Source organism: Strongylocentrotus purpuratus, unplaced genomic scaffold, assembly GCF_000002235.5.
Source record: "Strongylocentrotus purpuratus isolate Spur 01 unplaced genomic scaffold, Spur_5.0 spur5_scaffold_6, whole genome shotgun sequence".
In the NCBI taxonomy this organism is placed as follows: Eukaryota; Metazoa; Echinodermata; class Echinoidea; order Camarodonta; family Strongylocentrotidae; genus Strongylocentrotus; species Strongylocentrotus purpuratus.
This window is the reverse complement of record NW_022145612.1, coordinates 15,093,584-15,108,376: the sequence shown is the minus strand read 5'-3', so window position 1 is coordinate 15,108,376 and position 14,793 is coordinate 15,093,584. Positions and strand designations below refer to the sequence as shown.

The 14,793-nt window shown below is 37.3% G+C and overlaps 1 protein-coding gene across 7 annotated transcripts in view; it reads right to left on the bottom strand.

Moving 5' to 3' along the window:
* The window catches only part of LOC575234 (vacuolar protein sorting-associated protein 13C), an 86,871-nt gene that overhangs the window by 47,637 nt on the left and 24,441 nt on the right, over positions 1-14,793 (bottom strand). For 5 of the 7 annotated variants that reach the window (XM_030973326.1, XM_030973329.1, XM_030973328.1 and 2 more), the window contains exons 15-29: positions 14,531-14,732; positions 13,784-13,842; positions 13,082-13,234; positions 12,374-12,458; positions 11,767-11,854; positions 10,417-10,534; positions 9,351-9,492; positions 8,356-8,484; positions 6,973-7,176; positions 5,986-6,145; positions 4,439-4,524; positions 3,501-3,732; positions 2,524-2,646; positions 1,876-1,979; positions 246-413 (exon numbers count right to left, since the gene is read on the bottom strand). In XM_030973326.1, coding sequence (XP_030829186.1) covers positions 246-413; positions 1,876-1,979; positions 2,524-2,646; positions 3,501-3,732; positions 4,439-4,524; positions 5,986-6,145; positions 6,973-7,176; positions 8,356-8,484; positions 9,351-9,492; positions 10,417-10,534; positions 11,767-11,854; positions 12,374-12,458; positions 13,082-13,234; positions 13,784-13,842; positions 14,531-14,732 — 2,053 coding nt within the window. The remainder of the gene's footprint in view (positions 1-245; positions 414-1,875; positions 1,980-2,523; positions 2,647-3,500; positions 3,733-4,438; positions 4,525-5,985; positions 6,146-6,972; positions 7,177-8,355; positions 8,485-9,350; positions 9,493-10,416; positions 10,535-11,766; positions 11,855-12,373; positions 12,459-13,081; positions 13,235-13,783; positions 13,843-14,530; positions 14,733-14,793) is intronic. The other 2 variants (XM_030973331.1, XM_030973332.1) reach the window with 2 other exon arrangements.

Sequence of the window (14,793 nt, the reverse complement as noted above, 5' to 3'; positions counted from 1 at the left end):
ATCAATTCATCAACCAACCAATATAGATAAACATCTAAAACAGGTATGTATGCATTTAACTTCCCTGTAAAAGGAATAATAATAATAATAAACACAAATGCTTCAATTATTTTCCTCAAACTAAAGAGACATTCTGATTTATTTAGAACTCACATAAAAACAAATAGGTATGTCTTCCTGTGGGTTTCATAGTTCAGAGGTCAGCAGTAAAAAATATCATTGTTATCCTGCAAAACTGAACTCACCAATAGATTGTTGACAAACTTATTGAGGAAGACAGCTCTGATACATCCCACCTTTAATCCCATTCTCATATCAACTGCCTCCATGTCTGAGTACAGGTCACCTACTGTAGCATGGTTGTAGAGGGTGAGGGCCATCTTGAACACCTCCTTATCTAAGGTAGACAGAATCTGAAGCAAGAAATGATGGAATCCATTACAATGAGCAGTCACATTATACATCACCATGCAACAGTACCGTATTTGCCGGTGTAAAGGCCGCACCCCCGCATAGGCCGCACCCCCAACTTTGAGATTTCGTAGAGAAAAAAAAAAAAAAAAAAAAAAAGGGAAAATAAAAAAAAAAAAAAAAAAAAAAAACGGACCAAAGAAAATAATTGTAATTTTCCCGTAGAACTCTAGTTTTCCTACAAACTAATACCAAAATTATCAATCATTTTATAAATTTACAGGAAGTTTACCTAAAAAATGATCGTAATTTAGCAAATCTTCATCGATTTTTAGGCAGATTAGCACATTCATGGGACACTAGAGGGCGCTTCGCATGCATACAGAAACCTGAATGGCCAACCTATCGCAGGGTGGAAGCATGGTGGAAGGATGTATCTTTTTTGTAATGTTATCCGGTCTTACCCCTATCGTACCGTCAAATGGAGAAAATAAACAAGCTTTTGTATTGTTATTAGAGATCTACCGAGGTTAGTTTGTCGCTTTAATTAATTAGATAGTCTCAATTATAATTCAGAATTATCTTACTGAAAAGTTAAGAACACCGATGATTGCGCGCTGTGCATCTCCGAAGGTGCGTTGGATTTGTTAGCAACTCTCAGCCCCGTAGCTCCCCACCACAGAGTGTGTGAGTAAGGTACCAAAATCATACCTTACTCACACACTCCTCGGTGGGGAGCTACGGGGCTGGAGTTGCTAACAAATCCAACGCACCTTCGGAGATGCACAGCGCACAATCATCGGTGTTCTTAAGGACATTTTTACAACTTTACAAGTACGAGTTTCTGGTCAGTTTTCTTCTTATTTCTTTGGTTGCACAACGACTAAAAAGATAACTTCTTCAAATTTGCTGCTGACGTGGTTCAGACTAGATCTTTTCCGATGTGTTTTCAAGTCAATTTTGTTAATATATTTTGTTGTATGAAGTTGCCTACAAATAATGGACGTGCTGTTTTGACTTGCGATTTTTACTCTTTCGGCGTGAAGGCCGCACCCCGACTTTTTGATATTTTCTCTTCCAAAAATACTGCGGCCTTTACGCCGCCAAATACGGTAAATGGTACATGATCATAACACTTACACAGTACATAATACAGTGAATATTGTTGGAATTATATGTTTCTTTCTTCCTTCTATATCAGAACAAGAGAAGGAAATATATGAAGACTAATACTTAGTTTTACATCAGACCAGCAAAGTAAGACTTGTGTTTTTGTTTTCTCTTTATTCAATAATTCTCATGCAAAAAGTGGTTACATCCACCACAAACTAATATGTCCTATCTAGTGAGTTCTTTCAAAAGCTCATTACTACATATTTACATGCATGATTTTGATTCTGTGTCTAATAATATCAATATTTGGTAGAGAGTGGCAAATGTAGATTAATGATGAAGGTAACTTACCCTGGGATGAAGAGCATCTGGTGTAGGATCAACTACAGTGATCTCCTGGAGACAGGCGTTCACACAAGTCTTGTGCTTCTGAACAGTCACATTAGCCTCCAATCCTGTCAAGTTGAGACAAATACATAATTGACTTGAAACAAAAGTCATCAATTCTTTTGATAACAAATTTGAACATTGAACAAAAAACATGTCCCATATATATGCGCTATCTCTGTTTATTGACAAAATCTTTCTTTACCTTTGTCATCCCCTTTCTCTTGTTTACAATTCATTTCATTATTGTGCGAGTTGCCTAAGTTCACTTCACAAAATCCCTTTCTCAACCTATTCTGAGTAACTTCTGAAAATCATCATTGTGGTCCTGACTCTCAGTACATCTTACATCTAAAAAGCACTGGGATCATCTGCCACAAGGTCCATGTTGGGTTATATGTTTTTTGTTATATATAAATAAATGTAAGTATGGTGTCATTATGATGGATGTAGCTGGGTTGATTTGATTTGATTTGATTTATTTACCAACAACAGCAATACATTTCATTAAATTATTATACATATACAAGAAGAGAAATTATTGGTTGGTAAAAAGGGGCCAGATAATAGCACATGTGTTAGTAACTTTTGGATATTCAGGAAGCAACGTACCTTTAACAGCGACCTCTGTAAGACTAGCCTCCTGGGTGCATACTACTAGAGCGATGGTATCAAGAGTAGCTACAACTTGGACATCAATGACATCAGTGGGCTTCACTCCCTTGGTTCGCTTGCCTGTGGGATGAGAATCAGCATAGATTCCATCATACACTACATCGACTGAAAACTATTCTACCCTGATGAGTATGGTTTGCTATCATTTTGTCAGGCCAAACATTGTCTGATTTCTATGTTTGTGGGATGAGGAATAAAATGCCTCATCAAATAATCTTTTGTAATGCAGAATATTTCTTCTTTAATTAACATAAACTGCTACCTGACAGCAATGACCAATACTATGTTGTTGGTTTTTATCAAATACATGTTGTTGTTGTTTTGATTACTTTTTACTACAGTTGTCATTCGTTTTTTATAATATTTACATATCCGATACTTCAAAAGTCTTGCATTCATTACTTTTTAGTGAGTAACCTACTCAATGTCATACTCTCTGTCCCTATTTACTGAAAATGTGACTCCCCAACCCACGTCTCATATTTAATCACTATTATTGTAATTTATATTCCCAAAACCTTTCTTTGACATCCTACATACAATCAAATTATGTTTTATCCATGAGGGCTAGATTCTTGGATATACAGAAGAATCTCATCGTTCAAATCAGCAGTCTTCATTACTGAATTATTACAGGTAAGCCTAATACAGTGAAACCTGTCTATAAAGACCGAGAAACAAGAAAAGTGATCTTTGTAGACAGGTGCCTATAGTACATGTTTCAATGAGAAACCATTTTCAAGGGAAACAAAAAATGTGATCTTTGTAGACAGGTGGTCATTCTTCCATCTCTTTCCTTGAATCTTAAGACAAATCCTTATAGTCAAATTAGCTGTCTTCAATAGCAGCATTATAAAAGACTAATGAAATACTCTTCTCCCTCCCTCTCTCCTGCTTTAATAATCCCAACTCACGTTCCGGTTTCTTATCATCTTCACTGATGTACCCTTCATCCTCTACGTGTCCATCCTCCACTGCCGGTGTCTTGCCAGACTGGTCCAGACTAGCCACCAGGGTGTCGGCAAACTCTGTGATATCCAGGATGGCCTCACAGTGAGCTACCACCTCGAGGGTGGTGAAGTGAGCTGTGATCATCTGCTCAGTAGACTTGTAGGTGGTGGCAAACTCAGGGTTGTTCTTGTCAATCTGTAGGAGAATGAAAATAAATTTTGTTTTCACTTAAAGCCCCACTGCACTACTTATAGCTACTTGCACCCTCTATATAGCAAACAATACATAATCGGTGCCTGTTGGTCCCCCATGATCCTCTTTTTCTTATGTTAATTGAGAGCTGATTTGATGAGATAACCACCTGTCAGTGACCTTGCAGGGAGGCCTAATCCCCCCCCCCCCTCCTGGTTAAACTAGTAGACATGCTTTACAGGATTATAAAACATAATACACACGATCTGAATGAAAATAACTGTTGAATAACTGATACCCGTCATGTCGTATCATCTATATAAATGTAACCATGGGGATTTGTTTTTCTTTAATGAATAATTTAATACAATCAATACTTTTGTTGAACAAATGAAAGTACACTTCTCCAATGCTGCAGTCAAAGGACAAAAGTATTCAGCTTTGCCTTTGCTTAGAAATGCAACAGGTATGAGGTATTTGTGTAATTTCTTTCTAAAATTTATTCTATCACAGATTCCACACTACACGAATCCAGCCAGTACATTGGAAACAAGGAAAGAGAGAACAGTTCATGTCCATTGTTAGCAGCCGAGCATCCAAAGCTATTTGTCCACATATTAAATTCAATCAACAGGACAGATCATCAATAATACATAGCACGCCTGCTCAAAAGAACATATAATCTTACTGATCAAACAAGAGAACTTACCTTATGATATTTGACAGACAAGAGCCTTTCAGCTTTCTCATCATAGGCTGGTGTTCTTACCAGGTACAACTCTTCAGATCCAGGTACTGTAATACAAGATTACAAAATATACTGTTTTTCTTTCTTCTTGGTTCATGTCTTCCAGTGCTAGCATACAGTTTAAAGCTATAACTATTACATTCAAGTTTGAAATCAAAACCAGAGTCTAACAATGGCATCGAGACCAGCCTACCCATGAGTTAAATAATACATGACCTAGTGATGAGATATTCTGCTTTTGTATTATTTCTTTGTTTTCTTTTAAAATTTTAATGGAACACCTCATAAGGGGAGGTGGAGGAGCTGCGTGCTAGTTTGGAGTGCACTGATTGGGAGGTTCTTGTTGGCTCAGCAGAATCTGCGGATGATACTGTATCCATCGTTAACCAGTATATCCTTTTTTGTGTACAGTCTTCAATACCAGTTAAGAAATTCAAAATATACCCAACAATAAACCATGGATCACCAAAGAATTGAAGGGGCTTCTGAAGCAGAAACAAGATGCTTTTCCCAAGAAAGAGTTCCAGAAGATGATAAAGAAACGATGATAAAGAAAATTTTAGAAGTTCTGATTCTAGAGCAGCATTGAAAAAGATGCAATTGATCACAGGTTACAAGAAAAGACTCCAAAATCAAGAACTCAATGCGGATTTTGTAAATGAACTCTGTGATTTTTATAGTAGGTTTGACACTCACAACTTTTCTGTTGAAAATAAGTCTATGTTAGAAGCTTCACAACAAGGTTAGGGAATCTGATGATGTAGTGGTTAATATTAATGAGTTCGAAACAAACTTCTAAAAGCTCCTTGTTTTCTGTCACCTTCTCTCTCTCCCTCACATTTCCTTTCTGTTCTACTCCATGCGACTTCTCTCCCCTCTCTCTCTCTCTCTCATTTGTTCTGGTCTCTGTTTTTCCTCAAACTCCATTTCTGGGAGAGAAGGGCATGATGGCTCAGTGGTTAGAGCACCCGCCTCATGAACGGGAGGTCGTGGGTTCGAACCCCGGCTGAGTCATACCAAAGACTTAGAACAATGGGACCTTCTGCCTTCTAGCTAGGCGCTCAGCATATTAGATTGGAGAAGGGTAATAATAACATTATGTTATGCAGGGCCCGCTGAAAGAGCAGTTTCATAACTGAAGTGGCTACCCTGGGTAAATAAAACGTTATTAATTATTATTAATTAATGTTCAGAGCACTTTTATTTCATGCATTCTGTGCATTGTCGAGGTTCAATTTTTAATGCCAGTTTTAAAATTCACATGTCAGTTTTGTTATTGCTATTATTGTAATTATTATTATTGTTGTATTTTCTTTGTATCCTCGAATGTATGTATATATTGTTTATGTTGCTTGTATATGTATGTTACTCGCCAGTGGAGGACAAATTTCTGTTTTTAAAAAAATCAGACAATGAATTATCTTGAATCTTGATATATGATTGCTTCCTTACAATGTTTTAATACTTCATTCCACCTCTGTGATGATTTCAATGTGACATGATCTCACCTTGGAACTTGTGATGCTGAGCTGCTATACTCCCTAGGGACAGCTCTACATCCATGTCTAGAGGTCTGACTTGGACCTTAGCTCCTAAGGAATGGATAGCTACACCAAGAACAGGGCTCTCGGATCCATCAGCCTCTCGCTGGCCTAGGTTCAAGGTAACCTGATAACAAAAATAACCATGGATTACAGTAGTCTATGGTACATAAATGCTCCACAGGGAGCGGAGCATGTGCAGTATAATAATGCTGATTAACATACAGCTCTACATCCATGTCTAGAGGTCTGACTTGGACCTTAGCTCCTAAGGAATGGATGGCTACACCTAGAACAGGGCTCTCGGATCCATCAGACTCTCGCTGGCCTAGGTTCAAAGTGACCTGTTAACAAGAATAACCATGGATTACAGAGAGCGGAGCATGTGCAGTATGATATGCTGATGAGCAATTGAATCCAATGACCTGGGTAATAATAATTAAAGTGCTTAGAAACGTAATATACAGCGATATACAAATGTGACTATTATTATTATTGACTGTGGGCTGAACAATCACACTTCTTTATACTGCCTCATATAAAGATACTCTACTATGTCAGCTGATGTATGATTTCATCTTGTCATTGACATCATAACGATGTTTAAGCAATGGTACTGCAGATTCTAGGATGATTTGTAGGAAGAAAAGAGAAAAAGGAAATACACATTACACATGTCTATTAAGTGGCAGTTGCACCCAATATTCAAGTGGCTGTCTGAAGAAAAGCTAAAGGGTGTACACACAGCAAGAACATACACTGTAGTAGTGCTTACAAGTCTAATTGGAACAAGAAGTTGGAACAACAACATAGTTATTTAAATGACTTGAAGATAAACATGCATAACATGAAATAATGTAATTAAAATTTTGCTGATGTAAGAGACATTTCAGTAGTGCTCATTCTTCATTCACTTTGCAATACTGTTACGACATTATCATCCTTTTGACTTACTCTCTTTAGTTCAAATTGGAGCTCCACGTCTGATCTCAAGTAGACGCTGGTACTCTGCTGGCGTTGTATGGCCTGTTTCTTCTTGGATAGCAGCGAGGGACTTGATCCCTCGTCTGCCGATAAAAACTCATCGTCACTATCGTCTCCTGCCACGGCAATGAGTTTGCTGTCCGACACGCCTCTCCCTACAGCATAGGTCTCACTCTGTAGAATTGGTATGACCAGAATGATAATGAGTATACTAGAATTTGACAGGTTTCCCATTAACTGAGATAGTTAAACATTTTTATGAGATAGCAAATTTGAAGAAACTTGGATACAATTTCCATCTTTCATTTCTTCTCGGTATACAAACTGTAAATAATAATGTTTTGGAACCATTAGAGCAAGTGCATAGTTAAGCTTCAGATGATATCATTCTTTTATGTTTTAAACTACATTGTATGTCAGAGACAGGTATACACTTTAACAAAGAGGTCAATTGACTGAATAATGGAATGCTACAAAAAATGATAATATGAAAAACGACGAAAATTCAGAACAAAAATAGCACTAATGGGTGATGAAATTAGCATTATGAAACATAAAATCAAACAAAATATACGATAAAACATTGAATTATCAAAAAAAATCAATCTAGTACCATTAGCACTTTTGATTAAAAATGGAGAAAAACATAGCATATACCCATTCAAACCACAGAGGCAAGAGACAGCAAAAGTGCTAAATATGAGCAGACCATGCTACCTCTTTGGGGAAAATAACAATAGTGAAAATCTTATGTTTGACTTTGGAAACAGCATATTATTTCTCATGCATTTCATGCATACCGGTAGACATCTCAGAGTGACTACGTGAAAGACAGTGATTCCATTTTGTAATATATGGAAATGTAATTTTGGAGCTATAAAATTCTTAAATCTTGAACACTTAAATGTGTATTGTGAATTCAGAGATGAATGAAGACATCAAAATAAAAGTTACTTCCCAGCAACAATTCTATGACTTTTTCAACAATCTTTTCTTTTATGCTAAAAATAAACAGAGGAAGCAATGAACTTCAATTCTAACTAATTTTATAATTTCAAAATAAAATCTAGGATTTAAACAAATAAACAGAAAAACAAGTAATGAAAACAGTGACTCATTAAAATAAATGTTATGGTTTACAAAGAACTCTAACGATTATGAATGTTAGAAAGATTTATTGGAAGAATTTCTGCAACACTGTCAATTTCGGCATGCATTCTAAAGTTTACTCACAATTTGAAACAAACAATAATAAACAAAACATAACAAAATGAGTTAGGGATTATTCTGGGGTTGGGTGAGCATTTTTTTGGTTTTAGTCTGTCCATCTTCAACACTCTCTGAACATCTTGCCTCTGTCCACCATTCACTCGCCGTCTCATAACCATCCGATTCCTCCAAAGACACAAGCGCCTTGACCACACTTACGGAGGCTGTCGCACCCTCCTGGCCTCCCCTTGCTGCTCCTGCTCCTGCGCTACCCTGTATCATCAAGAATGCCATGTTGAAAGAAACCACATGGAGTGAAGATTCAAGAAAGAAAGCCATACGACCAGAAGGAAAGAAAATAAAAACACATGCTTGATAGAACTGCTAAGGAGGAAAAAATGATGTTATCTCAGTTTTCCAATTTTTACCTTCTACTCCCAAACATAATCAAGAGTAAAGATTGAGGAATTATTTTTTTTTATTATAAATCTTTTGTATGTGAGATGTTTCAATAGGTGAAAAAGAGGGCTGAGTAATAGTTCAAGAGGCCTAACACCAAAATAATTTCCAATTTGATTTCGCTAAATCAAAATGTATTAATGTCTTTCTACATCTAGTAGTTTCTCATACATGCAACCATCTGTGGAAATACAATACAATAGGATTGTGGAAATAGAAGCACTTGGAATAGGATCAACATGCTCACCAGAGTTCTCAAACATAAAGAAATGTCTAAACATAATTCAGTAACAAGCAACATCTGATTGAACGCCCTTAACAAGAATTCTGTAGACATATTTAAATCTATATACAATGTACATTTGAAGAAAAAGATAAAGGATTTTCAAGCATATATGATAATATATAGCCTCGTCTTCATGCATCACAAAATACTGGATAAAAGGGCTTTGTTACAAAAGTCTTTACTTTTCAAAAAACAGCACTTACTTACACATGATGAAAAGATGAAAAGCAATTTCTTATGGCTTTAGACATTAATTGACATCAGCTTCTTCATGAAGACAAATTACATATGACAATTCAGATAAAGAACTTCACTAACACAAAACCATGGAACTTATATATCCATGATAATATAACAATCATTAAGATAAAAACATTACAATCAGTTTACTTACCTTGGGGCCTCTTTGAGCAGCAGGTGCTTCTGGTTCATCACTCTCAGGTAGCGGTATACTGGTTGCCAGGGCCAGTATCTCCTTCAGCTTGTGGTCTGATAGATCGATTGATACATCAGGTAGTTCACCCTTCACTTTCATCCTTCACAGAAAGAAAACAAGAAGGAAGTGGATAAAGTTATTGGCATGAATTCACAAAGGAGGTTTAAATTTAACCCATGGTTTAAACCCTCATTTACAATATCCATGGTCTAAAATTAGTGCTAATTAAGCGTACCTTGCCTTGCGTGCGTCTAATATTTATTGGACCTCTGACTGTGTCACGCTTATTTGCGCTAATTTTAAACCATGGGTTATGTAAATGAAGATTTAAACCATGGGCAATGTTGCTTCCTGTGACTGCTACAAACATTACATTTCTATGCAGCAGTGTTTTACTTCACTGAACCTCATGCAACAACAAAGAGCTTTGTCAAATGTTAACAAATTCCTGACTATGTTGAGCGAGAACAAAGCACCCTTAGAACATATTGAAATAAGTACAAACACATAAGACTTTGATGGAAGAAACATATATGGAGACACTTCATAAAGAAATTTTTATTCATATTATATATCACAAAACCAGAAACTTTTACAGAATATTAACAGGGGTCATTTTCACAGCAATGAACTTTCACAAATTACTTATGTTCAGTGCTGTAGTTCAATTATTTCATAGCCAGAACCCTAATGAATCTGGAGCACTCACACATTTTTTACTCTGTGTGAAAATAAACTCATAACTTCAGTAGATGCTGAGACAATAAAATACTGCCACAATTTTTGACAATTCCACAATAAATTCTGAAAGATTTTGCAAACTGCCCTAAACATTCAAATAATAGACTATACTACAGTCAAACCTGTCTATAGCGACCGCCCAAGGGAAACACAAAAGTGGTCTTTGTAGGACAGTTTCCTTACGTACATGTTTCAATGAGAAACCATTTTCAAGGGAAACAAAAAATGTGGTCTTTGAAGACAGGTGGTCACTAAAGCAGGTTTGACTGTACTTTGAACTTACTTGGGAAGTCTAGCATCCTCCACCATGCATTTCTGTAGTGAGATATGAAGATCCATCGGCTGAAGGAGATGCAAGGGTGACGATCCATGCTGCTTACGTATAGCCTGCCAATCTTCACCTAGAAATCAAAAGAGCAAAAATGTCAATGTTCTTTGTTATTCCACTCTGTTATTTCCTATACCACACTCAGGTCTAGACTTCTGAGAAGATTGAAGCGGGAATGGTCGTGTGAGCATGAATAGAACCAATCTCACTTACCGACTTTAGGCGTACAGAGATACCCAGGCATGATTCCTCCAACAAGAAATATAACTGCTCCAATTATTGCACTATCCTCAAGTTGTACACCACAAAATCACCACATATGATGTCACACAAACTATACTTGGCTAGCACATTAAGCGATGTTCAGGAATGTTCTCTGAGTGAATTGCAGAGAAATATGGTTACGAAGATTCTCCAAAATGAAATAAAGGTTAGAATTGAAATACATTTGACATTTGCCCCAAATGTATGCAGGAAACAAATTATCGTAGTAGAGATGACGTTCTCAAATTAATGTGTTGCCTTGATGAGAAAACTTTGAGAGGTCTAATAATGAAGAGAGTTAGAGAGAAGCTGTTGTTTTCATTCGTCTTGGGCAGCAGGATTAAAACAAAGAGAGTACTATACCAATTCTGGGAAGCAAGGGTGAGTCACTGGTGATTACCAGATACAGGGACATTAAAGCCATCAAGCTGACACTTGTTCACAAATATATAGGGATGGCAGTGCCTGGCATATGTCAGAGGGCGATGTCCTCCCAAATCCATTTGGCAAAATAACAAATGAAATTGAGAAAATGAAGAAGGGTGAAATGAAAAATTACTACAAGATCAATAAAATCTAACTCTAATCCGAGACCTAATCTAAAACCCAAACACAACCAAAGCATTAATCCTTTATCTTTGATACAATAAAACGTGCAATATAATTCTGTCAAATCCATCGCCAGAAAACGATGCCTTTCATCAAATCAGTAGTAGTGGTAAGTAGTAGTGGTTATTTTACCCGACCGCTAAGAAAGCATAAATTCTTGTTAGTAAGCAACCAGAGGACCGACGGCTGTAGGTCCTCTCCCAGAGACTTGGTAATGAGGATTAATACCTTACCAAAGGGCACCTGGGTTACCGGATTAAGAGACGACTGCTCTACCAACTGAGCTATCGCACCTCCTCACAGGAACACAGAACAAACAAATAAACGAACAAGAAAAGGTTCAAAAATTGTAAAGACAAAATGGAAGAAAGTAAAAATTAAAGAAACATTCAAGTTAGTTCAAAAAATGTAAAATACAGATTGTATTTTTACCTTTTGGAGCAAAGATGACCTGAACATCTTGAATGTCAAGGTTGAAGCGATCGTAGGCCTTGCGCTTGAGTTCCTCAAGTGTTTCATTCTATTAGGAGGTAGAGGAGGAAAAAGTCGAAGATAATTGCTTCATGTAAAGAATTCTATTTTGTTACCCATAAGCCATGTTCTGACAGCTACTAAAATATCCGAAAAGTTGAAACTAGGACCCTCTAGATCTTTAATACAATAAAATATGTGATAAAAGGATTAACAAAAAAATAATTAGCCTTTACCTTGTGAATGTTCATGCAAGGAACTACATGTAATCATATACAAGTACATGCAGTTGTATTGCGAATCTATACAATACATGTTCAACATATATTGCACATCTCACATCCAGTATCGCAGACTCAATAAAAGGTTGGTGACATTTACAGTAATCATGAGGTTTAAATGTGACAGAAACAAGGGTAAATGCAGAATTAATCTTGTAATCATCACAGTTATAGTGCAGTGTTTCTCTCAGACTTACCACATGGGATGATTTGCATATTAACGGCTATGGCTGAATATGAAAACCAAAAGAAAAACTGGGTGACAGCTTAAATTCAACATATCTCACCTCAGTTCTTTCTCCTACATGTCTCTCCTCACTCTCTGTTGTCATTTTCACATTTCCAAGGTCCACAACGAGCACTGATCCTGAGCTACAAGAGTAACATCACACAATGATAGTTATACTCACTTTGAACATGACGGACGAAGAAAGCGGACAAAATACACAGTTCCTCATTCTACCCTCAACAATTGCTATGATTGACCCCTTCATACTATCCTGTGATCTGCTAAAAATCATCCATAAGTTGATGGAAGTTCATAGAGTGATGTTGTTTTTAACCCACTGACTACTGAATTCTCTCATTACTCTTGGCTTAAAATAAGAACCACCTGGTTCCGGTAGGCAATGAGTTAAATGCATTTGAGATGACAAAAAACATTGTAGACAGGTGACAGTGGCTAACGAGTGCAAATTGATGTCAACAAGAATACAACAAACTAACGTCTAAGCAGCTGGCAGCAAACAATTTTGGCCAACCAGTGACAGAGTTTTTTACTACAAGCACGAGTGATAGAAGAATTTTCCTAACAACTAACTGAAAGATTACATTTGAGATACTACTTCCATAATACTTCAACCTGCACTGCACACTGACTACACCTTGGTTTCATTCCTCTTCATACCACAAGTCCCAAATTCCATGGACATCATATGCAAGGTATATTTGTCTCTGATGCAGGCAGGCAGGATTAATCACAGGTATACACCTACCCATCAAAGACACCATTCTCTGGGATGATGACATAGGTAGACTTGACATCCACATTGATATCCAGGATCTGCTTGTTGTCTACCATGAACTGGAGACCCGTGGTTGAGGTGTCGCTCAGTTCTGTCAGGTTGGACATAGCAGCTGCAGAAAGCCTGATAGGAAAATTCAAATTTAACAAATAATAGAATGCAGTCAGTTTTATAATTTCCAAAATGACTATGTTAATTATCTGGGTGGACTTTCTTACAATAAGCTACTGATATCATTACATTTGATTAGATTTGTCCTAGAACTTAAGCAGTTGTTGTTGATAACAAGTTTAATGAAACAAGGCCATGATTAATTTATAATGCACATACATCTTGTCCTCACATTGTCTGATATTGTATCTTTAGTTTGGTTGATACATCACAGAAACCAAATGATTCATGCTATAGGAATCATGAGCTATGGTAGCAAGACTTAAAGCGGGACTGCATTACTTGTAGCTACTTGCGCCCTCTATATAGCCAACAATGCCTAAGCGGTACCCATTGATCTCCCATGGTCCCCTTTTTCTGAAGCTAATTGGGAGCTGATTTGATGAGATAACCACCTGCTAGTGACCACGCAGGGAGGTCTAATCCCTCCTGGCCAAACTAGTGCAGATAGGCTTTAAGTGAATGTCTCTCCGTTATTGAAATGAAGTAGAAATAACTTACTCATCCAGGTGCACGTCTTGTGGAGGTTTGAAGAAAGCAGCTATACTGTTGATTGTATGCTGAAGAAACCGAGAGAGGGAGAGGGAAAATGTAAATAATCAATTTAGAATCTCAGAATCATACTGAGGCAATGCATATATCTCTGATTTAAAACCAGTAATGGTGGCCCGTGAAACCTATTGTGTGTATTTACTCTCTTTATATGGACATTTTACTTTAATTTCCTTCATCATTTCTTCCATCTTTTGTACTAAAGATAATGTATATATGTAGTTTACAATAACCCTCTAAGCTCATTCAAGGTATTGCAATCAAAACTCGTTTCAAACACTGTGGCCCATTGTCGTAGTATGGACCATGGACAAGACCAGGATTTAGCTTTAGGTTTTCAGGATCAAGACCAAGACTGAGAACAGTTTTGCTACATATCTGGTGTGGACCTACGGCATCATATACAGCTTTGAAAGGCTGTGCCTGTAGAGGGACACGATTAGAAGTAGACCAAAATGGAATAGAACATTTGGGCTCAAGATCATGACAGGGGGGGGGGGGAGCATTTCACAAAACTTGTCATCAGTGACAAATGACAGTTTTTGTTATAAGCTACTGAAATCCTTGCTTCTGATTGGTTATCAGCAAATTTGTCACTGATTTTGTCATTTGTCATTGAAAAAAGGCTTTGTGAAACGGGCCCCCAGGAGAGAGAGAGAGGTCTCCCTGCATCATTACTGTGGCCTGTGGACCTACCGCATCATAGACAACCTTGAGAGGTTGGGTCCGTAGAGTAATGCGCTGATCAGCCTTGCCGTCCATAGGGTTGGTCTCAAACTGAAGACTGACCTCAGAGACCTTCTCGTCTTCAAGAGTGACCTGTGACTCTACCATCTGAGGGCGCTGTCCATTGGTGGGTGCCCCAAGGACGCTGAACTCGCCGAGCTGTAAATCAAGCCTGATCGAATGAGAGATAATACATGGTGTGTGATATAAACAATACATTGGAATTCTTTATG